The 27,952-nt window shown below is 39.9% G+C and overlaps 2 protein-coding genes across 2 annotated transcripts; one reads left to right on the top strand and one right to left on the bottom strand.

Moving 5' to 3' along the window:
• Nucleotides 1-622: 622 nt before the first annotated feature.
• LOC139477229 (ubiquilin-1-like) lies at nucleotides 623-20,945 on the bottom strand. The gene is made up of 15 exons (XM_071259815.1): nucleotides 20,823-20,945; nucleotides 17,060-17,212; nucleotides 16,664-16,711; nucleotides 16,075-16,206; nucleotides 15,593-15,718; nucleotides 14,592-14,642; nucleotides 14,034-14,111; nucleotides 13,147-13,264; nucleotides 11,931-12,110; nucleotides 11,055-11,194; nucleotides 10,592-10,675; nucleotides 9,443-9,558; nucleotides 8,693-8,921; nucleotides 6,545-6,629; nucleotides 623-4,467 (listed from the first exon to the last, which is right to left on the bottom strand). Exons 1-15 carry the CDS (start codon nucleotides 20,925-20,927, stop codon nucleotides 4,406-4,408), a joined length of 1,707 nt encoding a protein of 568 aa, XP_071115916.1. The 5' UTR covers nucleotides 20,928-20,945; the 3' UTR covers nucleotides 623-4,405.
• Nucleotides 20,946-21,160: 215 nt separating this feature from the next.
• On the top strand, nucleotides 21,161-25,108 carry LOC139469144 (translocon-associated protein subunit beta-like). Its single transcript, XM_071251282.1, has 6 exons — nucleotides 21,161-21,261; nucleotides 22,459-22,628; nucleotides 22,879-22,977; nucleotides 23,296-23,407; nucleotides 24,621-24,698; nucleotides 24,923-25,108. Exons 2-6 carry the CDS (start codon nucleotides 22,459-22,461, stop codon nucleotides 25,031-25,033), a joined length of 570 nt encoding a protein of 189 aa, XP_071107383.1. The 5' UTR covers nucleotides 21,161-21,261; the 3' UTR covers nucleotides 25,034-25,108.
• Nucleotides 25,109-27,952: the final 2,844 nt, after the last annotated feature.

The raw sequence follows: 27,952 nt of genomic DNA, 5'->3' as shown, positions 1-27,952 counted from the left end.
AAACTTATATATGACGTTGTTCGGTTGTATGTAACAGGTAGATGCTGATGTAGGTGGTTTTCCGGACAATGGCGGACATACGGGTTAGAAACTGCCTGAAATTGATTTTCTTTGAAAACAATGGATAAAGTAAAGACTTATATCGGCCCAATTCCAAAACCGATCTTAGCGTTACCACGACTAGTACTCCCACTTTCTAATATAAGACCTTTGCTTTATTAGATCCGTTTGTTTAAATGTCTGGCCTTGTCTGAATATCTAGACTTGCTTGTTTTTTAAGGCCACACTCAGCAATGTTCTAGTAATGTGACGGCATGCTGTAAATAATCAAGTCTGGGCCAGACAATCCTGTGATTGATATCATCTAGCATCGATCCATTAAGTTGGGATACCACCACCCGCCTCTTACAAGCTTAGGTTGCTGGGAACCTTTATTGGGGCAGAATGGGATTGAACTGTTATAGTATCCAAACCATATCTATTTAGCCATGACAGGTATTCACAATTATGTCGTTTCTCCTTAATGCATGGCCTTCAGTTTCATATATCTTTCATGCAAATAAAACACCACACTAGGTGATTATTCAAGCCATTTATTTCCAAAACAGCAAGAAAACTCTTGATGAAATCGACTGCAGTACAGACTGACAACATATATACCGGTATTTGTCTGAGGGAAATAATGACAGATGAATGCTCCTATCTGCTTAGTTGAGAATACCTTATATAAACACTGATGCATGGTAATACTTGGTAATACCATGGGGGAGACGATATTAAGTGTATTGGGTAATGCATATGGAAAGGTTCTTGTACCTCTCACACAATACATAGGAGAAGTGAAAAGTAGGCCTAGAAAGACACATCCATCACAACAGGTCTGTTGGGGTCATAAGCCACGACACAATCAATGATTTTGGCCTTCTGGGGAATCTGGTACAACTTGACCTTCCAATACAACCATTGGTGTTATATACTACTCAAAAGAAGTTAAAGAACACCTGATTTCTTCCATATAGCTATAGTTAATCTGTCATGGCTGCCGGTATTGCAACACAGCCTGCCAATTGTGGGTGTACTTACTACTACAACTTGTTTTGAGTAGTATACATTGGTTGATGTCCTACAATGAACACTCATATAGGTGACAGATGACCATACCAGTTTCATTACTGTATATTAGCACCTGCAAACAATACCAGTCTTGCCAAATCCACTTTCCTGAGTATTGATATAAATTCATAAGCAAACATCCATCAAAGTGGACATATATTTTCCTAAATACAGAACTAATTTCTGTAAAGAGTACACATGCCCCGACTAGATCCTGTAGTGACCTAGAGACAAAGGAAATTCCAGTCATCTAAGTTAACTACAATCTTTACCTCACTCTGCTGCAAAAATCAGGATAAGGTATTTATTTGTGCAAAATAATAATTTAAAAAATCAATAATATAATAAAAAAATCAGTACTAATTTTAACAAAATGCCCCCAAAACAATCATTAGAATTATTTCTTGTTGCACATATGACAATGTCCTGAGTGGCGCAGAAGTGAAGAGAAAGGGCAAGCACAACTTTTTAGGCTGAAATTTTCTATTAAAAAATGACCAGTACTTTCTTTATTCCTTTTTTCATTATTGGTAGAAATTGCATTTAATAAGTACTGACATGAAAGGATATAAAGCTGACTCATCAAAAATAATAGACATTATAAATACTGTTAAATTTTCTGAAACTTTTGCTTGGCTCCTATTTTTAAAAACCTTTTTTCACCCCAGACGAGATTTTTGCTGCAAGTCATTTAGGTATTCAATATGTGAAACATTGAGAATCACACATGTTAATTGGTCAGCTTTTGTATTTTTTTTTTATCATAAATGTTTCAACCATTATCAAAAGAATTGATTTTTTCAAAGCAGAGGCCCCTTTTCACAATTCATATCATTTGCAAGTCTAACTATATGGTTCGTCATTTGTCAAAACTGTCACTCCAAAATGTAAAAGCAGATTTGGTGATATGATCATTGATCACAATATCATAACTCATTAAGCATTAACTTCACAAGTGGTGGGTTAATAATGTAAATAGTGTATGTAATCACATGGCATATGTGCAAACCAAACATTCTGTCTCTTCTCAAAACAAGCCCTTTCTTTTCCAGGAGAAGTGGTCACATTCACAGTGACTCTCAATCATATGTTTCACCTCAGCTGCTTCAACTCATTCCAAGGATGAAAATTAACAGATGATGATAATGATACAAAGGTGTATGTTAATTTATTGTGAGTACAAAGTGAATAATCACAACACAGAAATCAGTACGTCTTGATTGGGGGAGACACTTTCCACAATGGAACACAAAACAGGGATATTATTTTCTGGCCTATCAGCCCCAGAGCCCATGAAGAATGTAACTGTGAAATGCAACTGGCAGTACATCAACAAACCAAGGAACTCCTCAGCAATCAAATGGAAACCAATTCCAGATACCGTTTTGAATAATTGAAATAAGCGAGTTTGATTAAATGTAGCAATGACAGTATTTCAGTTATATCACCTTTGATAACCGGACATGTGCCCCCTGAAAACTTAAATACTAAGTTTCCCCCCTAATGATGAAGCTATATTCAATCCCACCTGAAAAAAGGGTTGATTAGAGGTGAAATCACCACTGCCTTGGATGACTGGGTCCTTGTTATAAATATAGAAGCGCTGTGAACATGCAAAACAGCAAGATTCAGTGATGCATTTGGCTGTTTACAAAATTGTGATAATTTCATGCAAGATAAATATCCATAACTGAATTATTATAACATTTACAGGTTACTCTCCAGGACCCAGTCCACCCTGTCATTTTCATTTCATGTCTCAAGGGCTCGTGCAATGTTTGTCTCAGAGTGGAGTAACAATACTTCCTGAAACATCAACACGGAGTCCAGTCTCCCATGTACCACAAAACATTTGTCTTTTTGACAAAACAGTAGCTGCTGCAGTAATTCATAATATTTTAAGCTTTTATATAGAGAATATGTTTTGATTAAAAAATCTGACAAATTGGAAAATGTCAAACAAATAAATGTTTATGTTAATAATGGCTTTAACAACCTATTAACATACTCTTTAACACCTACAAATACTGAGCCTGAGCATCAAAGATACAGCTATGTACACATGAAATCTCTTCCATTCTGAATGATCATTCTCAACAAGATATTTACGCCCTGAACATGCTGAACACACAACTACTGTCTTCAATACTGAGAATAACATAATTTTGAAAATACAGTGAAGCCTTCTTAACCTAAGCCTTGGGCACCATCATTAGAATATCAAGTTTTCTATACTATGAGGCATGATGAGCTTAGGATTCGGCCAGGACTGTCATGTCATATCGTCTTAACCAGAACACCATGTTAAAGGATTGTTACAAGGTTTCAATATTAACTAAATGATAGTATGAAAACAAGTGAATGTGGCCAGTCAAGTGGAGAAAATTATATTCTGATGGATTCAACCTTCAATATATAAATCAGTAACCTAACAATAATTGCCAACTTATATGAAATTCATGAAGAACAACCGATCCAGGAGTAAACCTGGTATATAGTGAAATTAAAAGAAGAAAACAAAGACGTAAGCACAGATCTGGTGTTTCAAGTGTAAACTCTGTTTATCTGCAACCAACATATTTTCATGTACATAACAAATAACTTACACATTCAACATCGCTCATTGAAATGCTGATAAATTTCAACCCTAAATTTCTTGAAATGGTCACTAACTGTTGTACATAAACCCTTCTGTCATCTACTGGCTGAGTCATCATGGCTGGTAATGTATTTGATTGATGCAACTTATTAATCCTGCTTTGCCTCCAAAGTACAGTTCTACTTGAATTTTACTGCTTAATTGTATCCTTCCGTTGGGGCATCACAATATCACAGTTTTCAAGTACATGTTTGTCTGTTGTCAATCTCTTTTCTTAAAATCATCATAGAATGTATGAAATTAAATTAAATGTTAAAATGGTCTCACAGAGCTTAAACAAAAGCAACAGAATAGAGTTTCACTTATCTGCACATTCTTATTTTTTCATCCAAATATAAGATACTGTGAAATAAGAAAAATGTACAATTGTACCAGATGTATATAAATATATACATGCACAAATCGGTCATTAACCTGCACAGGTAAAAAAATCTCCTTTTCCTTGGCAGTTTGGTTACCAAGGTTCTCATTATGATCCATAGTAAATTTGCCAACTAATACACAAAATCAGTACCTATCATAGTCCACTGAATGTCACTATTTCCAAGCCATGTGATGGCATATTCTTTTTTTCCTTATTTTCACAACAAAGAAATCCTCTTAAAGCACAGTTTTTCTTTTATCTTAACCACATCATCTTTGTTGTAGAAGCCTATCAATGGCTGCATTCACATCACCAAGGGTAGCCGTCAACGCTGAAAAGAAGTACAAAACAACAATCAGTCATCATAGTGTAGATTCAGGTTTTCAGATCGGTTCATTTACTACCACATTAACTGATACTATTCAAAATGTTCTAAAGAGTTTATACCAATATGGTAATGATATATGCCCTATAAAAGGTTTAAAACATCATCTAAATATCCCCTTCTTCCCAAGGCAAGGGCGCTTACTGACTATAAAAGTCCAGTTTCCACCATTGCAGAACTAGGCTGGAATTCTGGAGTTACATTTTGGCTGGACTTATTAGCGTTTCTATACATAGTCCAAACAAAACAAACTAGACATTCAGTTCGTAAACAATTTGGATTTCAAAGAGCAGATTTTGGTCGACTGCAAGATTTGCAAATCATGTGAACTGTGAACAGATATTCTGCAAATCTTTCCATGTTTTTAATCAAGGTGCCCAAGTGATTTGATGCACTTTGTGGAGAAAGAGCAGTTTTATTACAACATAGATCTTGATTATTGATCAGAACGTCTTGACTGGGTGCCGCCAATTTGTTTGAAGCAAAAGCAAGTGATATGAGTAAAGGAATCTGATTGGTCAATAGGAGGGACATAGAAGAGGCATGACTCATAATGGCCACTGGTGACACTACGATCAAACCTGTAAATTCCAGCGTGGTTCGGAAAGGGTGGGAACTGGACTTTTATAGTCAGTAAATACCCTTACCTCAGGAAGATGAAATGTCCCATGCAAAATGACTCTTGTAAATCAGTGAGATTGCCATCACTTCCATAGAGCAAGTGGGCATGGTGTCAAGCCCTACATCACTTCCATATAGCAAGTGGGCAGGGTACAAGCCTCCATCATTTCCATGGAGCAAGTGGGCCTTCCATCACTTCCATAGAGCATGTGGACCTTCCATCACTTCCATAGAGCAAGTGGACAGAGTATCAAGCTCTCCATCACTTCCATAGAGCAAGTGGGCCTTCTATCACTTCCATAGAGCAAGTGGACAGAGTATCAAGCTCTCCATCACTTCCATAGAGCAAGTGGGCCTTCCATCACTTACATAGAGCAAGTGGACAGAGTATCAAGCTCTCCATCACTTCCATAGAGCAAGTGGGCCTTCTATCACTTCCATAGAGCAAGTGGACAGAGTATCAAGCTCTCCATAACTTCCATAGAGCAAGTGGGCCTTCCATCACATCCATAGAGCAAGTGGGCCTTCTATCACTTCCATAGAGCAAGTGGACAGAGTATCAAGCTCTCCATCACTTCCATAGAGCAAGTGGACAGAGTATCAAGCTCTCCATCACTTCCATAGAGCAAGTGGACAGAGTATCAAGCTCTCCATCACTTCCATAGAGCAAGTGGACAGAGTATCAAGCTCTCCATCACTTCCATAGAGCATGTGGGCCTTCCATCACTTCCATAGAGCAAGTGGACAGAGTATCAAGCTCTCCATCAGTCCATAGAGCATGTGGGCCTTCCATCAATTCCATAGAGCAAGTGGACAGAGTATCAAGCTCTCCATCAGTCCATAGAGCATGTGGGCCTTCCATCAATTCCATAGAGCAAGTGGACCTTCCATCACTTCCATAGAGCAAGTGGACAGAGTATCAAGCTCTCCATCAGTCCATAGAGCAAGTGGGCCTTCCATCACTTCCATAGAGCAAGTGGACAGAGTATCAAGCTCTCCATCAGTCCATAGAGCATGTGGGCCTTCCATCACTTCCATAGAGCAAGTGGACAGAGTATCAAGCTCTCCATCAGTCCATAGAGCAAATGGGCCTCCCATCACTTCCATAGAGCATGTGGGCAGGGTACAAGCCTCCATCACTTCCATGGAGCATGCGGGCCTTCCATCACTTCCATAGAGCAAGTGGACAGGGTGTGATGGTATGGTGTATTCTTGTGATGTAGTCCGATATAACAGCTACCTGTTCTGGATATTAATGACTGAACAAACTGACCAATAGTGGAGAGCATGGATCCATACTGTGGGGTAAAATGGCTGTATATTGTGAAGGTGAGTTCTCAACCCTTCATTAGTTCTCCCCTGGTATGTTTCCTGATCTACATAACCCATGGATGTTACTCACCTCGTATGTTTGCCTCTCTATCTACAAAGCCCATAGATGTTAACTGTTCTAGCTGGGATGCATATCTCAGATCTGGAGGCTGGTTCTACATGAAGGAAAAGTAAGGATAAGTTCAACTGCATACATTCTTCAAATTATGATAATAAAGTGAGGACACAACCCCATATAACTGTGTCATGTCAGAACCATATACTACCCCATACAGCTGTGTCATGTCAGAGAACAATACCACCCAAAACAGCTGTCATATCCATATACCTCCCCACACAGCTGTGTCATGTCCATATACCACCCCACACAGCTGTGTTGTCTATATACCAACCTACAGATGTCATGTCCATATACCTCCCAATACAGCTGTGTCATGTCCAAATACCTCCCCACACAGCTGTGCGATATCCATATACCTCCCCACACAGCTGTGCGATGTCCATTTACCCCCCCCACACAGCTGTGCCATGTCCATATGCCAGCCCACACAGCTGTGTCATGTCTGTATACCAACCTACAGTTGTCATGTCCATATACCTCCCCATACAGCTGTGTCATGTCCATATACCTCCCAATACAGCTGTGTCATGTCCAAATACCTCCCCACACAGCTGTGCAATGTCCATATACCTCCCCACACAGCTGTGCGATGTCCATATACCCCCCCACACAGCTGTGCCATGTCCATATGCCAGCCCACACAGCTGTGTCATGTCTGTATACCAACCTACAGTTGTCATGTCCATATACCTCCCCACACAGCTGTGCCATGTCCATATGCCAGCCCACACAGCTGTGTCATGTCTGTATACCAACCTACAGTTGTCATGTCCATATACCTCCCCATACAGCTGTGTCATGTCCATATACCTCCCCATACTGCCGTGTCATGTCCATATACCTCCCCATACAGCTGTCATGCCCATATACCTCCCCATACCGCTGTGTCATGTCCATATACCTTCCCATACAGTTGTGTCATGTCCATACACCTCCCCATATCGCAGTGTCATGTCCATTTATCTCCCCATACAACTGTCATGCCCATATACTTCCCCATACCGCTGTGTCATGTCCATAAACCTCCCCATACAGCTGTGTCATGCCCATATACCTCCCCATACAGCTGTGTCATGCCAATATACCTCCCCATACCGCTGTGCCATGTCCATATACCTCCCCATACAGCTGTGCCACGTCCATATACCTCCCCATACAGCTGTGTGATGTCCATATACCACCCCACGTAGCTGTGTCATTCCCATATACCACACGACACAGCTCTCATGTATATATACCACTCCATACAGCTGTGTCATGTCCACACACCACATCATACAGCCGTCATGTCTTTATACCACCCTACACACCTGTCATGTTCATATACCACCTTACTCAGCTGTCATGTCCATATACCCCACAAGGCAGCTGTGTCAGGTCCACATACCACCCCCATACAGCTGTGTCATGTCCATACACCAACCCATACAGCGGTCATGTCTATATGCCACCCTACAGCTGCCATGTCCATATCCCAGCCTGCACATGGCTGTTCTGTCCATACGCCACCCCATACAGCCATCATGTCTATATACCACCCCATACAGCTGTGTCATGTTCATATACCATCCAACACAGCTGTCATATTCATATACCAACCAACACAGCTCTCATATCCATTTAAAACCCAAACACAGTTGCCATGTCCATATACTACATCATACAGCTGTCATGTCCATATACCACACCACACAGCCATCATGTCTATATACCACCCCATACAGATGGCATGTCCATATACCACTCTGAGCAGGGTCATGTCCAATTTCCAACCCTCACAGCTGTGTCATGCCCATATACCATCCCACACAGCTCTGTCCTGCCCATATACCATCCCTCACAGCTGTGTCATGCCCATATACCATCCAACACAGCTGTGTCATGCCCATATACCATCCTTCACAGCTGTGTCCTGCCCATATACCATCCAACACAGCTGTGTCCTGCCCATATACCATCCCACACAGCTGTGCCATGTCCATATACCACCCAACATAGCTGTGTCATGTCCATATACCACCCAGCTGTGACAAGTCAGAAAACCATGAGGAGAATCTGGCAATGAAGTGAACAGTGACAGTCAAGCTTGGCACCCACCATCTGACCCCCGACCATCATCTGCATCATTTGAGCCATCATATTATTAAACTGGTCTGGGTTGCCAGGGTCTGGCGCCGTCCCCGTCCCTGCTCCTATGGGTGAAGCGGGAGTTGTTGTGGTCCCCGCTGTTGTTGTTGCTGTGGAGGGGGAGGTAGGGGAGGTGGTGGAAGTGGCAGTACTTGTGGTGGGGGTGCTGACACCCGCTAGGTTCGGCATGCCAACAAGACTGAAATACAACAGAGTGAAGGTTGTTTAAAGCTGCAGTCATGTTCAGCAGAAGGCAATATACCAGTTCTTTCAATGATCTTAGCAAATGAAAGCATAGCCAACAATATTTTCAAATGCAATCAGCCAAGTCACAGGGCCTGACAAACCAATTTCTATCCCAGATATTGAGGCAATCTTAGTGTTATATATGTATAATTATAGGTATAGGATTCCTTTGCGTAATGCTCTAGCCGAAATGCTTGGGAAGAAACAGATTACATATGGGCAATGTGCTGTCCAGTAAACAACTAACAAGATCAAGTGGTCAGGCTTGCTAGCTTGGTTTATTCCATGTAACAGCATCCCAATTGCGTAGATAAATGCTCATGATGTCAATCACAGTATTGACTGGTCCAGACTCAATTATTTACAACTGCTGTCATATCACTGGAATACTGCTAAGTGTGATTTGTTAACAAGAAACAAATAAAGCAGCATGACTGCTCCAAGCAAGTAATTCCTTGAGTTATCTCCCCCTACCCTGGGAAGGCCCCCGGTGACTCGTGCTGCAGCTGCTGCAGACCCTGCTGAATCTGCATGATGGCTGACATCGCCCGTGGGTTGGTCATCATGGTCTGCATCTCAGGGTTCTGCATCTGAAACAACAAAACAACAAACTGCACTGCTGGACTGGTGAGTGAGGGATCAAGATTTCACACACCTCGCAGAATTTCACCAACATCAAGAAGGGCCTCACATAATCGGTCCATGTAGTGGAAAGAAACAAACATATTGGCATGACCAATGAAAGGCTCAACCAAACACTCCTGTTCCTTTGGCTAATGTACATGAGAGGTGAGGTGAACATCATGTCCAAGATTATTGCACTTATATAACGCTCTTTCTCTCTCTTTTTCTCTGTGCGTGCGTGTGTGTATGTGGGGGGGGGAGGTGTGGAGGTGTGTGTGTGGGGAGGTGTGTGTGTTGTGTGTGTGTGTGTTGTGTGTGTGTGTGTTGTGTGTGTGTGTGTTGTGTGTGTGTGTGTGTGTGTGTGTGTGTGTGTGTGTGTGTGTGTGTGTGTGTGTGTGTGTGTGTGTGTGTGTGTGTGTGTGTGAGAGAGTCTGGACTGATGCCGATTTATACTGACTCAAGCCGACCAGTCCTTGTTTTCGCCCCTTAATGCCGAGCGCAAGACAGGGTAACAACAAGTACCATCTTTTAACGTCTTTCAGTATGATCCGGCTGTGGATCCAACCCCAGACCTTCCGCTATCTGGGCGGACGCTCTACCACTAGACCACGGAGGCGGTAGTGTCCATTAGAAACACTAGAGGGCTTGTTAATAAATTGATCAATTATCTATACTCTCACATAATATTGCCACATTGTGATATGAACATACTGGTTGTATTTCTGGACTTCTTTTATCAACTAGGTGGCTAGCAGATTGATCCTTCTATGCCATGCCATGTTTAATGTCTCTAGCTTCTTTTAATCAATGCCATTTCACTTTGATCCCGTCAACCAATGACACTCATATGCAGTCACTCTGGAACCTGGGCCATGGTACATTATTTTCTCATTGTTTTGTTGATTATGAGTAAGTCACTACCAAGATCTAATGGAACTGGATCACAAGCTTCACACATCTGATGCTATTGTTCATTTTAGGAATACATCTCAGACATACCTGGTTAAGGAGTTGTGGAAGGTACATTCTAAAATGTTCTTGTAACTGGGGGTTGCCTTGAAACATCGGGTTGCTTCCAATAATCTGAAATTATATACAGAAACATAACAGAACATTGGTGTGACATCACACGTTGGAAGCAAACACTTTATATCCTGTATCTATACAGAGCATCACTATTGAGTGCTCACACAGATAATAAGAGATAAAAGTATTAAAAAAAAGTCACATTTTCAACTTCCAAGAGTGCAGTTCAGTTGCATGTGTTTTGGGTAGCTTTGTCCATCACTTTCAGTGTTACACTTTTTAATGTTTTAATAGTCCTTGTCATTTTTTCCAGTTTCATATAAGCATCCAGTCAGGATAAGGCATAAACAACACGTTCTTCAAATGTTAATCACATATTCAACAGACTGAAGCCAACTGGGGTGTGTTGGCATATGTCTATGTTTGACGCTAGTACCTGTTGAGCTAGTTCAGGATTGGTGGACATTGTTTGAAGCATGGCCTGCATGTATGGAGCCTGCATCATGTTCTGCATCAGTTGAGGGTTCTGGGACATCTGGGACATCAGGCTCTGCATACCCGGCGTGTTGAACATACCTGGAGAACACAAGCAACATTAACCGTGAGTGGAGGAGTTAAATAGCATTCCAGGTCTTGTTCACAGCAGGTCATCTTGATACAAGAGGAAAGCCCAAAATGATGCAGGTCTTAGACATCTAAAACCACTCTGGTAAAACCCACGAGAATGTGTATGGTACCAACAAACCTAGTGAGTGAGTGAGTTGGGTTTAATGCCACTTTTAACAGTATTCCAGTTATATCACGGAGTGTCAGCTTAATGTGGGAGGAAAGCCCAAAGTGATGCAGGTCATAGATTTTTACCACTTCAGTGAAACCCACGAGCACGGGTATGGTGCTGACAAACCTAGAAACATAATCGGGGTGAACCGGGATTCAAACCCACAATCATAGGTTTCTGGCGTGCCCAAGGGACACAACTCTGCACAGCGAATCGCGGCGCCTTAGACGACTGGGCCACCTGTGCCCCCGCCAACAAACCTTGAAGGAACAGGATTTGAAACCATTACCATAGGTTTCTGGCATGCTGAACACTGCACAGCAAACAGTGTGACTAAGTTGATGGTGTGTCAACTTATCCTGACACCATGTTGCTCATAGTATCAATCACTGGATTATTCGGTGTAGGATGGATTATTTACAGGATGCTGACACACTGCAGGAATATTGCTGAGTGTGGCGTTAAACAACACAAACACACACGCATCTTTCCTCAATACAATCACCCCAGTGTTCAACCACAGATATGTCTCACCAAACGGTCCAGTTGATCCTCCAGTGTCTCCCGCTGTTGATGAAGATGTTGTGGTTGCTGGCGTTGTTGTCCCTGTTGTTCCTGTCGTCCCTGTCGTGGAGCTGGTGGTGGATCCGCCTGAAGCCCATGGGTTAGGGAGAGGAGCCGTGTTTTCACGCCCTTGTTGCTGTTCTCCACCTCCTGCAACAGTGAAACATCAGTCAACAAGCATGCAGTACTCATATCCCCTGCCAATACAACATGTCCGATTGTATGCAAGGAATTAGTCTAAGTCAAAGTCATTGCTATGGAAACTCAATAAGGAATTTTTTTTCAAATCACAGACTATCAAAAGGCACCAGTTTACCTGTAGACCTATCTATGTACCAAGTTTGGTGAAGAAATATCGTACTGTTTTCAAGATCTGCTATGGAAAGGAGCACTACTGCCATTTTCTGTCTCAAGTCAAAGTTGTTGCCATGGAAATTCAAATGAAAATTTATTTATTTTTAATCTCCAACTATCAAAAGGCACCAATTCACCTATCATTGTGCCAAGTGTGGATAAGATATCTTTCATGAAGTTTTAGTTCTGCTCCAGAAATGGAGTGGGACAGAGGGATGGAAGGACGGACAGACAACACCCATTCCTAATAATAATGTCCCTGTATGCATCACTGGGCAGGATCAGTAAACACTGGCTACATGTCTGAATCATTGCCCAGTGACAGACAAAAAGACACCGGGTAATAGGCCTTTCCATCTCAAGTAATACTAGAATTGGAAAAGATCATATTTCCCCAAGGTATTCCATGTTCACAAAACTATGTAGTATAAAACTATTTTAGATACCTGCAGACATTACAATTCAAGACAAGTCAGGTTAATCCTAAATATAAGCTACTGAGTGTGAGGAAAACATGATAAACAGAGATTATTATACCAACATGTGTGTCTTGACTTGACTTTATAAATAACATGGATTATTACACGATTTTCAGAAAACATATGACACACATGTGAGTGAAATCATTTCTTTATTACCAATTATTTCATAATCCTTTAAGGTCCCCTTTGTAAAAATGCACTGATCATGACAACCGTTGAAGTTGTCTGCATTCAATTTTTATGAACTTGATTATTTCCAACCCTTTGAAATATACATCAATTTACAACACATTTCTGCAGATGTTTGTTTTGGTGCCTAATGAATTCTTGGAGCAGTCCAAACCACTGACCGTTGTTGACCAGGCCTGAGAAAGGATTGTTTCCAAAACCCTCCTGTGCTGCATTCATCATGGGTTCCTGGATGTCTCGATACATTCTCTGTAAGGCGTTAAAACCTCCAGGAATACTCTGAAACATAACACAACATCTCAACAGCCATTCAGAACACAGCAAACAGCCATTCAGAACATAGCAAGCAACCATTCAGAACATAGCAAGCAGCCATTCAGAACACAGCAAACAGCCATTTAGAGCATAGCAAACAGCCATTCAGAACATAGCAAACAGCCATTCAGAACACAGCAAACAGCCATTTAGAACACAGCAAGCAGCCATTCAGAACATAGCTAACAACCATTCAGAACATAGCAAACAGCCATTCAGAACACAGCAAACAGCCATTCAGAACACAGCAAACAGCCATTCAGAACATAGCAAGCAGCAATTCAGAACACAGCAAACACCATTCAGAACACAGCAAACAGCCATTCAGAACATAGCAAGCAGCCATTCAGAACATAGCAAGCTGCCATTCGGGCACAGCAAGCAGCCATTCAGAACTCAGCAAACAACCTGAACATAGCAAACAGCCATTCAGAACAATGGGTGTTGACAGATCTTTTTCAGTTCTTTTAATATTTTAAATCAACGTACTCAAATTATTTGACAGCTTCGTGAGGTAAGACCCATTTATTGCAACATACATTTTGATTTGTGATCAGATCGTCTTGACTGAGCTACGCCATTTTGTTTGAAGCAAATGCAAGTGATAAGAGAGGTTGAATCTGATTGATGACTGATATAATGAACATCATCCCCACGGAATTGTTACAGCCTTGTACTACAGGACACAAACATGTTGTGACATGACAATGTAAAGTAAAACCCCAGTGCTGACCTCTAGGTTGCTCATGGCTCTGTCCTGCGTCCGCATCAACTCCTGCAGCATTGCTGGATTTCTCGCCAGCTCCATCGTCTACAACACATTATACCCCATTATGTCATCACTTGAAAACTACTTAGTGCGCCATGCAGAGTATAGGGGTACCTCCCCAGCACAGTATGTTACACCATCAGACAATTTTGCAACCTTGTTACAAGCTTTCAAAAAGAAAAAATATATATCAACAAACTTGTTCACCCGTCTGTCTCAGACAATTTGAAGACATTTGTTTTTCACATGATTATTTAAATCTATATTACTGTTTAATTTGCATAATAAAATCCTTATTTTTGATCATTAAAGCATCTGGGTTAACAAATAGCAAGGAACTGCCGATATGTGTTGTGTTAAACAATGATAAAGTTCTTGACAAGTAACCTTCATCTGTGGACAGAGTTACCAATTCAAACCCTACATGCACAGATTAAAGAAAAAGGTTGACAATACTTAGTCTTCTGGAACATTCTGATATAATACACTTACTACATTTTAAGAAAGCCCAAGTTCACCTACCTGGCGCATAAGTTCAGGGTTGTTCAACATGTGGGTTATCTCGGGATTACGCTGCAATCAAAATGACAATAATCAAGGGAGAAAAGTATATACACTATCAACAAAATAATGTCATAATGGTTGCAATTTCATCCCACAACATACAGTTAATATGATACTTGATCACACCTGGTAAATGGTGGATAAGCCACAATGCAACAAGCACCTTCAATTCTGTGTTTCTAAAACACAAAGCCAATTCATAACAAAGTGGTGCAACTGTGCGCTTGCTCAAAAAATAAAATAGTGTCTGGGAACCAAGTCTGTTCTTGGTGGTAAACTTTGATGATGTTGATGTAGATCTTAGAGACTTGAATTTGGACAAGATTGACCTTAATACATATTAGGGAGCCATTGTACAAAGTGATCTTAGCGCTAAGGTGATCGAAACATCCATACCTTAACATAGACTTACAACAGTCAAAGCGCTAAGGTACACTATCAGCATCATTCCAGTCTGTCAAACTTTCATTTGAAAGGACACAGATCTAAATTTAAATGATCCAGATTGAATGTTCAATGCCGCAGTCAGCAATATTCCATCCATATAAGACAGTATGTCCAGTAGATGAAAAAGTCTGGACCATGCAAACTAGTGACGGAAAGCATGTACATCCACACGAATAGAGTATGATGGCACATAGTCAGTTAAGTCATAAAGGCTGACAACCTGATCTCTATTTTAGTTGCCTCTCACAGCAAGCATGAAGCAATGGGTGACCTGAGCTGATATCTCCAGATGGGAAACTAACAGCTAATTTCAAAACCTTCATATGATGTCCTGTACAAAGAAACACCAGGTGAACTTACGCTACAGAGGACATCCCTATGTTTTCAGCCGAAATTAAGATTCAAACTAGGAACGTTTTCAGTTTATGTAAGGGAGACAACCCTGAACTAACATAACCTGCACTCCCCACAGCAAAATAAGACTCCTGTCTGATGTGACTAGTTTAGCATACCTCCATCAGTTCCCTCATCTGAGGGTTATTGGTAATGAGTTGTCTCATCACATCAGGGTTGGACATCATCTGTTGTACAAATGGGTTCTCCATCATCTGGCGGAGCATGTCGGGGTTGCTCAAAAGCTGAAATAAACACATCAACATAATTATTCAAACAGGAAAAAGCTACAAACCAGTTTATAACATACCACCCCTATTTAAAATTTACTCTTTTGGGATGTGTTGGCCTTTCTAAAAGGATTGGAGCAACACAGTGTATCGTGATAAGCTTTCTCATTTGGACACAAGACTAATGTGGTTTTACACTGAGTAACCCATACCATAACCTTAGAAAACTTATACTGTTCTTTTCCTCATCATAGTAACCAGAAAACTTACCAGGGACAAGTTACAAGTTACCATGGTTACATACTACACTGGAATGGAGCAGTGATTTACACAAGCACTAGCTTGTGGTCGACAGTAACATGGACCCTCACCTCAGTCTGCATCCTCTGCTGCATCTCCATGAAGTTGGCGGACCCCATCCCCAGGTTACCCAGGCCGGCTAGTCCTCCCAGCCCTCCAAGTCCCAGGGGACTCGCAGACACGTTGGGCTGACTCGGGGGAGGCTGTGGGTGAACAATGTCTCACATTGAAGACGTGTTTGGAGGAGAGTTTAACAAAAAGTGTACCATGACAAGACATAACAATAAACACTGTATTTCCCTGTGTATAGTGCGCACTTGAGTATGAAGCCAACCCTCATTCTTGCATATGTTTCAGGACAAAAGGGCTCTTTTGTATGTTGTTGAAAAAACTACATTGTACTGCTTCAGGTGAAAGAACTTGAGGTTACAAACTTGGTCAATGAAAATTTGAAATGTGCAATAAACATCACTAGATATGATGATTTTCATGTTATGCTAGACATTGTTTTATATCTAGTGAGCATGAGGTTAGGACAGTTTGATTTACCTATGGATCTACAATGGTGCATATAGATAAGCAAAGGGCCATAATGTATGTACAGTTTAGTCAAGATGTCAGCTATTCACTGTATACATGTTGCTAGAATAACCACAATACCTGTGATGTTGTACTTGCTGCTGGCTGAGATGAAGATGACTCGTTATTCTGCAAAAGATTGAAAAAAGATAAGACTGAGAAAGTTATCAAATGCACAATCCTTTGGTTGGCAGTGAATACTGGCAAATGATGTGGACTGGCAACATATTTCTTAGTGTTCATGTACAGAGGAGGCATTTTGATTGGTTTCAAGTTCACCTCAGAACAAGAATGTGTGTGCTCAGTTGTGATGAGCGTGATTGAGCTGCTAACGTCACTTCCCCCCAAAAAGCAATCAAGACAAATGGTCCAGGGTATTTATAGCAATAGAATTGAGACATAATACCATGTATTTTGGGGGAAATGATGCGTGCAGCTGTAGAACCACATCCTAACAAACTCTGGTATACTACTCACCCTGTTAGCTGACTTGACAACCAGATGCACAGTGAGTCCATCTTTGATGCCATGATGTGTCAGTGTCTCATTTTCTTTCAGAATCTTGCCAGCAAATATCAGACATAGTTGCTCAACTGGGGCACCAAACTCTTTAGAAACTTTCTCTCTCAACTGGAAAAAAGATCACAATATATCATTACAAACAAAAGTATAAGAACTTGTTTTGTGGTTAAGGTACATTAAGCCAGAACAGCCATTATTTGTATGAAATGTTTTTGTATTGGATGAGGTGGGATGAAATGGGGTTTAACGCTACGTCCAAGATTAATGCACTTATATAGCGCCGTGCATGCACATGCGTACATGTGTGGATGTTTGTACTAGTCCGGACTGATGACGATTTATAGTGCTAGCCCAATTAGAAACCATACTGCAGTTTTAAGATAAATACCCCACTCAGACACAATATACTGACTCCAAGCAGACTAGTCCCTGTTTAGCCCCATAATGCCGAGTACCAGGCAGGGTAACAACAAGTACCATCTTTTTAACGTCTTTTGGTATGACGCAGCCGGGGATCGAACCCTAGACCTTCCGCTCTCCGGGCGGACGTTCTACCACTAGACCACGGAGGCGGTCTGATTACTTAACAGGCTTGAGATATAACCTTTACAGCTTTCGAAAATAATGTCAGACTTGGCTATGCCAGAGCCATCAATACATGTATGAGGGTTAGTCCAATTTTGTTCCTATTTGTTTGTTTTGGACAGTAGAGTGCTGTTGAACCAATACAATCTTTCGAGTTGTTCAATACGCAGCATTGTACAAGAACACTTATCATATATTTTTTTCTGTTAGTGAAGCCCTGTTTATCCATAAACATCTGATGAATGATTTAAGAAACTTTCTTTTGAATCAGTCATTGTTAGGGGGGGGGGGGGGGAACATAATCATGATAATATTGACCTGGAACAAGTACTAAACCAAACAGAGTGTCATGAGTAGCTAGTTGACAGTGTAAGAGATGCTACAGCGTCAACAGAGGGATTAGACATGATCCCGGTAAGCTGATCAGTGTGGTCTCCTCAAGGCAGGCGCAGCAGCCCTGTACACTGCCACTAGCCCAAGTCTAAACGGAAACACTCAATAACTATATAAAGTATTCCCCGCATGCCTAGAACAATGTGTCACTTGTCTGTTTATTGCTGCACTCTGCAATATTCTAGCTTCCGGACCAGACAATCTAGTGATTGACATCACGAGCATCAATCCATGCAATTTGAACAGATAACATGGAATCAACCAAGTCACAGGGCCTGACAACCTGATCCATTAAGTCGCATCTTATGACAAGTATAGGTGGCTGGGTAGTAGATATTGCTTAAATGTAACTTTCGACCTCGGCATGCATGGCAAGCATAGATGGGGATGTTGACTAGGGGCTGGGATGAGTAACTCGATTCTGAGTAGGACCTGGGTTACCACAGGACTACCCAGCCCCATGGTTAGTCATGTGATATATTGTCTGATTAGAATAACAATAAAAGTTGCTCATATTCATATTTCGTTCCGACTAAGCGAACATTCTGACTTTTATACTTTTGAGTAAAGATAAAACTTCAGTCAACGTCAGTCTTCAATTTCCAATCGGAGTCCTACTCTTGAGGCCTACAGTGATTACCAGGGTAGTAAATATGGACTCGTCCTGGACTTAATGTTGACAGATTGTTTGATAAGTGTTGATAACGTCGACTCTATGGATTGTGAAGCACAACAGTGTTCTTTCAGTTCTCATTTCAAGTGTGCGAAAAAGAATTAAAGCTTTGCAGCATGTCATTCATCATTCATCATGTTGATACATAATATAAACCAGTCTAATGTTGGATTAAAGCCAAAGGGACACAAATAGAAGACATTTATATATTGTGATTTCCCATAAGAGAAAGATGATAAATGACAGTGATTAAAATTGGGCTAATCTAAGATTCAAAACATTTTGTGAGCATATCCTGGCATTACTAAGGGACATAATTCTCCACGAGGTGTTCCACATTTTGACCACATGAAACTCCTTCCAACCATTATCATAAAGGAAACCTGATACCATTATCTACTGATTAATACATTTTTTTTCACCACTACGATCATGGCATCCACATTAAGGCATCAAACATGTCAAACTACATAGTAAAATACAGGATATAATTTCCCTCAGCTTTGCCTTTGAGAACAAGTGTCATTCTGACCTTCATTCCCCTGTCCCTTAGGCATGAAAGTCATTGTAAAGTGCAATATATCTTTCCAACTTGATTGATTGCATGACTTAAGGCTACAAGTAACCATCAAAGTTTCTCTGTTTATGTCGTACTGACAATCTGTGTAAATCATAAACAAGTACACAATAAAACATACTGTAACAAAACTGATTCAAGATTTATACAATTAAAGTAGTTTATATTACATTCATTAACAAAGGTAAAGTTTATCAATAAATTATATTTCTATTACTTTCTGACAAATAAAATTGATAGATACTATGATAGATAAAGACCATGCAGAGTGTGCATCACATAAAACATTATGTAAATGCGGTGAACAGATCAAATTGTCTTTGGGATTTGGAGGTAAACCTTTTTGGGAAAAGTTGAGGAACTTGATGAATGACAGTGTAAACTTGGTAAAGAGATCATAAAATAACTGCACTATTTGCCAACTGCTCAAACTCCAACAATGAGATGTTCCCCATCTAAGATAGTTATCACAAAGTAGTTGTTGTAAAGTAACATTGGAAAAGCTTCTAATCTACACCCTCGTTAGCTGTTTACTTAGCAAATCCAAGCATGGTGTTTCATTGTTTGATTGAAAAAACAGGACTCGATGAGTAATGTCACAGGGGCATTAAAAACATATATTAACTTGTTCATAATAGTTTCTGTAATGTTTTAGATGTGGCACTACCCCCATGTCCATTCAAAATCGGGTAGAAAATAACCCACTTGTTAGGATGATCTCTTTTGACCCGACCTATGTCATGTGAATAATGATGCATATTTCATAAAAAGACATGATGTAAAGCTCATATTCCACATGTATCACACATGAAAAACACATGCAATAATACAAAGTTGACCCCATCTAATGTTTGTCGATCCCATTTAATGAAACCAGCATCAATGTATCGTAATAGATACATCAAAAATGTGAAAAAAAATACACATTGTGTGTCTGACAATTTTAATGGTCAGTTAACGTGTGGCAATATGATCAATTTTCAATTAACTTTTTCTATATGGTGTACCATGCTAGTAGCTGCAGTAAATTAATGCCAAAAAAATATGGTAAACAAGTAAGCATATTTATTTTCTTACCTCACGAATATCTTCTCAGACAACCTTAACCATCATCTTGACTAAAGAGTGTATATATCGCATGTAGACTATATCATTATCATTGCATCCATCATGATCGTGCATATTTTCATGATCGTTTACTTGAGCGTTAAGTAATACCATACTGAAAATTACTGCACTCAAATGAAAGAATTTCTGGCATGGCGACCAACACCATATCAGCATTAAAATAACGTATGTTTCAAACACAAAGTAAGGACATTGTTATCATAAAAGCTCGACTTCAAAGATCACATTCATCAACATTATCATGCGATCAACTGAAACAGAAGATTTTACCGATGCATATTCGGGGCACCTGTTACCACGATATTCGGGTGATGTGGGTGATATGAAAACAATGTGTTCGATCACACAGTTATTTATTATACCTCCTTTACTGAAGAATCCAGCGATAGTTTTATATCATGTTTTTCTTTCGGTGTTTTGACAGTAACTGTGATCAAAGATCCAGAATTTTCCGTACTCTCCGCCATGATTGTTCTTTTTCACTGAGGAACTCTGGGAACGACTGACGGATATCCGGTTTAACAAGGGACCAATCCTTGTTTTTACATTTAGAACATTATAACAAATTATAACTACACCATAATTTTGTATTTGATTTGCTGGTATTTACACACCCACTGTTTTCATTAATATTATTTCTTCTGCCATTAGATTTCATGGATCTTAAGAAAATGCTTAGCTCGTTAGTAATTAATTTCTTATAAGAAAGGGATTAGTTCACTGGAAAGTAGTATAAAATCACTAGCCCACAACACACTGGACTTCCTTTTCACATTGGCCGGCTTTTGAGGAGGAAGCGTGGTAAGTTTGTGTACATGTCGCAGTGTTTATTTTCATTATCACCAAACGATCATTTTATTTTATTTGCAAGTTACTTCTCTAATATGTATCTTGACACATCCGTGCATTGATAATCGTGATAATTCGATGTATACACAATTATGGTTCTCCCATCAGAACATGTCGACGTGGCGAATAGCCAATACATGCTGGAGACAGGTCAGAGTTGAATTAGCCGATCATGATACGTCACATACGCTAATGAATTTGAATAAAAATCTCATAGTTAAAGCAATGACGGCTGCTTTGTAAAAATTATCACTGCAACCCCTTGTGTGTGTTCACGTTTATTCTGATCAGCTGATGGTGTTGTTCAATGGATGTGTGTCACAGATTGTTTGGAAATTGGAGACCTGTATCTTTTGACTAGTAATAGTATTATGTGAAACATGTGATAGTTAGTAGAGGTGTGGTAAAAGTTACACGTGAAAACAATACTGTTGCAATTTTATCATGAATATTGTGTGTGATGGTTTATGTGGTGGCGTGATCAAAATATCTGTTCACTAGTATTTTATCAATACCAGTTTGGATTCATTATATATACTCGGATCAGGTGTAGAAATATGTACCCACATTGAAGTATTGTTTTTCAATTTACCTATATAAATGTATTGACTGGACACCTTATTTATCATGTTTATCTATTTAATTGGGCATGCAGTGAAATCTATGGCATAATGAGTAAAAAGATGTGAAAAACGGTGATAAGAAAACATGTCACACAAACCACTTTCATTATTTCTACCCTCAAGGGTTGTTGACTCTTTGCTATCAAATCCGTGTAATCTGGATTGTAATCCAAGGCTATTGTTACAAATGTCATTAATTATGGTCATCTTCCTGTTGCCCAAGGATATTTCATTAGTAGCAATAAAAATTGTCAAACTCACAGGGCTTAATTTGATGGCCCCAGGTAGCACCTGTCATAGATGTTATGTAATCAACTGTTTGCTTTGATGTTTTTTTCAAGATATATAAGGTATATATATATATATATATATATATATATATATATATATATATATATATATATTTATATAAGGGCACCCAGATATACCTTTTAAGTATCAGTTGTTAGTTTGTCTGGCTGCATGTAGACCGTCAGGTGTGTCTGACACATTTTCAACATATTGACAATTGGTTTTATGTTTCCAGATGAATCTGTTGGTAGCTGCTGTGTTTCTGGCCGTGAGCCTATTTGTTGTGTGTCCAGCAGAAGATGTTAGTGAAGCCAGGTTATTGGCATCAAAGAACATCCTCAACCAGTATCTTGTAGAAGGCAAAGACTTGACAGTAGAATATAGAATATTTAATGTGGGAGGAAGGTGAGATATTCTTTTGCATATTTTAGATGTATCTTCCTGACTATTTTCAATTTGTGAGTTTTGCTCTTATGCATGTACTAAGGAATATTATTGTATGTTCTGGTGATCAATTTTGTCATGTGTAAGGTGTATACCATTCCGGCACTGGCTGAAGTTGCTAAACTTTAATGAAAACAGATCAAGTACTGAACATGCTGAAGTTTGCTGCAATTTGTGCTGTTGTTTTCTATCACCTGTGCTTCTGTTTCAGTGCGGCTTTAGGGGTCCAACTAAAAGACGATAGCTTCCCTGAAGCTGATTTTGAAGTTGTGAATGGAAACCTACAAGTTCAGTGGGAGAGAATAGCTCCGTATCCTTTTTATGTATTTTGATATGAATTTTTACTGAGATTTCTTTATTTTTTCTCAGTTATTTTTCATCGATAAAGCACACACTAAATGTGTAACCCTGAAAGTCTCTGAAAGACAGAAAGTAGTATGGACTGTCCCTTAACCATGTTAACTGGACATGCAGACTTACATTTGTGCTCATGTATTTTCTTTCTGGATCCTTGCTTAGGTACTGTTTGCGTTGTGTGAATGTTTTTGTAACAAGGTAAATATATATTTTATATCGACAATATTGTTATGGCATCTATCTTTTCATGTTTTACCTTAACCCATGTTAGAAATTCCAATGTGACCCACGCTGTCATCTTGCGGCCCACAAAATCTGGATACTTCAACTTCACCTCAGCTGAGGTGAGCTACAAGGTTTCAGAAGAGGCTGCAGAGACTCAGGTAAAGTAAACACATTTTCAATGTTTTGTTTACTAATAAGTGACAGTGGTCCTAAACGTGTTGATGATATATACCAACATGAGAGATATATAGAGCGGTAGAAACTAACAATTTTAGTCCACTAGTCCTTATAATGATAACAAATAGCAAAACCCTTAAAAAGGGCAAATTTCTACTAGTCCTTTAGATGCCTTAACTATTGGGTGAGTTTGGCTAGGACTAGTGCCAATTTCTAACACTGATATATATACACACTTCATGATATATACTTTTCCATGTTCACTGACCCATGAAGATCCGGGATAGAATAGGTCTTCTGCAACCCATGCTTGCAGTAAAAGGCGACTATGTTTGTGTCTGGTGGTCAGACTCGCTGACTTGGTTGAAGCATGTCATCGATCCCAATTGTGTGGATCGATGCTCATGATATAAATCACTAGATTGTCTGGTCCAGACTCGATTATTTACAGACCGCTGTCATATAGCTGGAATATTGCCGAGTGCGGCGTAAAACAACCAACCATTTTCACTGGGTGCACTTTTTTGCCATCAAATTAGCCCTACATTGCTACCCTGAACAAAATTGAGTAGAATACTTGAATAATTGTTAAATTTATTCTAATGCACTCTTAAGATCATGAAGAGAAGCTAGGACGGAGATGGTAACGGCAAACAAAACAACAGAGGTCATAAACATGATCCCCAGCATGCCCAGTGCACTCGTGGCTATATATGCATATAAAATAAGATTCAGGATTTTGCAACATAAAGGGATGTCATCTATCTCTGTTCCATCTGGCTTTATAAACTGCCAGTCCAACTCTAAAAGTTACCCATCCCCCCACTTTTTGTCAGTCCCAACTTTCAACTAATGAAAAAAAACGTCTCAAAATTACATTGTTATAATTCATTCAACAGCATGCTGAGTGCAATGACCTCATCTCTGAAGTAGCTTAGTTAGATCGACATGTCATTTACACAAACTTCAGTCACAACTTTCTCTTTTTTAATATTTCAAGACAAAGTCACTGCATATGAATATTTAACCTCGAAGCTAAGCGAAATGTTATTGACTTGCACTATAAATAGACATAGGGACACCCTGATGGCAACAGACAAGCTGACTTCCTTTGAAAAATATACTTATATGAATTTCACTGATGTTTTGTTCATGTCTGTCTGTCTGTCTCACAACTGTTATTTATGTTGACAGTTTGGCTACACCAGTGCCCCTGGTGAAGGAGGTATTGTCAACAAGAAGGACTTTGAGAGGCGTTTCTCCCCACATGTGGTGAGTACATAGGGATGTATCTGGACCTGGAATACCCAGATTGGAATTAGAAATTTCCCTTAATATTGATATTTTCTAAATGAATTGAGCATCTATCACTTATTTTTGCTGATATATAATCATAATAATAGGACAACTTTCATACATATGTGTTAACACTGTGCATGTTCAGGAAGAGTTACGGTGGTGCCATTGATGCTGACGAGTGTGTCCCATTGTTTCAGCTGGACTGGCTGGTGTTTGCTGTGATGACCCTGCCTTCACTGGGAATCCCCTACCTCCTGTGGTACAGCAGCAAGAGTAGATACGATACTCCCAAACCCAAGAAGAATTAACATTCTATGCAGACTTTAGTCACTCATGTATCACATTATTTTTTCCTTTTTTTTTAAATAAAATTAAAAACATTATTCTCATGTCTTTTATTTTTTGTGCACCCATCACTGAAGACCTTGCAAGCAGCAATGACATAATGACAAGTTGAGATTCAAAATCAGCCAGTGAATTATAAGCACTTTCTTTGGTCATGAATTTGAACTCTCAGCCACGTAAACCTGGTTGAATACGATAGGGTCTATGAATTTGACCCAGTGTGTACTGTTCAAAACAAGTTAAAGAACACCCACAATATTGAAAGGCTGTTTAGAGATGCCCACCAGCCCGATCATTAACTGTAGTCATGAACAAACGTGTGTTCTTAACTTCTTTTGAGTATTATATTTACTTGCATCTGAAGACTATGCACTGTGCATGTTGTTGAGTCTAAAACAACACTCTATCCAAATAGCTGACTCAAATTCACCAGCTTGTTCCATGACCACAGCTTGGCCACCCAAGCTGTCTGAGGGCCATAATTTGCTTTACAGAGTTACATCCCTTAGGCTTGCCATGATTGAGAGTGAATGCCAGATTTCCCCAGAAATGATGAGGTTCCTCGGCACCATTCATATGCTCATGGGTTTCACAAATGTGCCTTAATGTCTTGACTTTCTTCCCACATTAATCTGACATATCGTGATATAACTGAAATGATGTTCAAAGAGGTATAAAACCAATCACTCTAAAACCAACAACCATTGATGCAAACAGCCAGCCTCACTGATTGACTGGAGGTTCATTTTGTGATGAACACCAAACTGCAAGTTATCAATTGTTGGGGAATAGAATTTTGATATTGTTACACCAGTTCCTCTATAGCCAACTTCATTAATCACAAACTAGATATTGTGAGGGACAAGGTTGGGACATTAGTTTGCTTAATCAACTGTTATTTGGTTCACTGCATACATTCCAGATATCAAAGCTCACAATGGTACATGCTGAAATGTCAGCAATTGCCCACAGCATCATTTTCGGTATGGCATCCTAAGATACCAAGTTTAAGTTTCTGTCAGCAGAACTCGCTTCCAAACTCTAGGCGTTTAAAATTTGGAACCTTGTGTTTTCCTTTTCTCTTAAAATATATAGTTTCAACATCACCCACATTTGAAAACAACATGAGTAGGTTTATTTCCTGAAAGAAACAACATGTTAAACACACTTACTGGAGATGATGCAAGTACTAAAGACTGCAGACCACCTCCGTGGTCTGGTGGTAGAGTGTCCGGGGTTGAATCCCTGGTCGCGTCACACCAAAAGACGTTAACAGATGGTACTTGGTACCCTGTCCGGCGCTTGACATCAAGGGGTTAAAACAAGACTGGTCGGCTGGGAAAAGTATACTGTGTCTGATTGGGATATTCATGATAAACTGCAGCATAGTATCTCAGTGAGCCAGCACTATAAATCAGCATATATAATTTGTTATATAAGTGCAATAATCTTGGACGCGACATTAAACCCTTTTTCATCTCACCTAAAGACTGCAAGTAGAAATAACAGAAGTGGACCATGATATCATTCACTACATTGGGTAACTGAAGATAGAGGTGTTATTGCTGGCATCAGTCATGCAAATTTCAAATTTGTTTGTTTTTTGTCACAAAAGAGAGGCCCGTTCAGTTGAGCTGAAACTTACAAGCACAGAGATACAAGTGATGAATAAGTTGGGGGTCACAAGTTGCTCAGTGGATGTGGAAATCAGAGACCATATATATCATGTATATGGTCTCTGTTGAAATTATGTACTTAGTTGTGTTAGATGAGCTGGTCAATTTGGGCCCATTGTATTCCTTCCGTCTTGGTATCACCCACAAAAGAGCAACAAGAGGCTTTCCCACAAGATTAAGCTGATATTCTCAATTATTCAGTGATATTACTGAAATACAAGTAAAGTGGTGCTAAACCAAAATCACTCATCGTTGTAAGAGGTGACTAACAGGATCAGGTGGTCAGACTCACGGACTTAGTTGATACATGTCATCCTATCCCAATCGATGGTCATGATGTCAATTACTGGATTGTGTGGTCAAGACTCGATTATTTACAGACTGCCTTCATATCTGGAATATTGATGTGTTACACAATAAACAAACAAGTCATATTTCATTGTATCCCAATTTTGATGTTCATGATGTCAACCACAGGATTGTTTGGTACAGATTATATGCATCCCGCCATCATATAGCTGAAGTATTACTGCGTGCGGCGCTTATGATTTCACCCATTTTCACATAGGTTACATATTTTATAGATGTCAAGTTAATAACAGACAAACCCAGAGGCAAGGGTCTGAATACATTAAACTCAGGTCAAGTATGATAAAGATTTGTTTGAAAGTTCAATGCTCAAGCATTCCATGCATGCTCAATTAACTCACCACCCATCCAATAGGGATTCTGGGTAGTTTAGCTCCACAGTATCACATGCTTAACATATGATAAATAGTGAGGATCAAGTGGTTACAATGTGTGGCCTGGCTGTGTCACTGTGCCCAACAGTGTGGTTACAATGTGTGGCCTGGATGACTGTGTGTCACTGTGCCCAACAGTGTGGTTACAATGTGTGACCTGGCTGTGTTACTGTGCCCAACAGTGTGGTTACAATGTGTGACCTGGCCGACTGTGTGTCACTGTGTCCAACAGTGTGGTTACAATGTGTGACCTGGCCGACTGTGTGTCACTGTGCCCAACAGTGTGGTTACAATGTGTGACCTGGCCGACTGTGTGTCACTGTGCCCAACAGTGTGGTTACAATGTGTGACCTGGCCGACTGTGTGTCACTGTGCCCAACAGTTTGGTTACAATGTGTGACCTGGCAGACTGTGTGTCACTGTGTCCAACAGTGTGGTTACAATGTGTGACCTGGCCGACTGT

Source organism: Haliotis cracherodii, unplaced genomic scaffold, assembly GCF_022045235.1.
Source record: "Haliotis cracherodii isolate W230 unplaced genomic scaffold, xgHalCrac1.p SCAF_1, whole genome shotgun sequence".
Taxonomy (NCBI): Eukaryota; Metazoa; Mollusca; class Gastropoda; order Lepetellida; family Haliotidae; genus Haliotis; species Haliotis cracherodii.
Note: the sequence above shows the minus strand (reverse complement) of the source record. Positions and strands in the feature narration are given on the sequence as shown.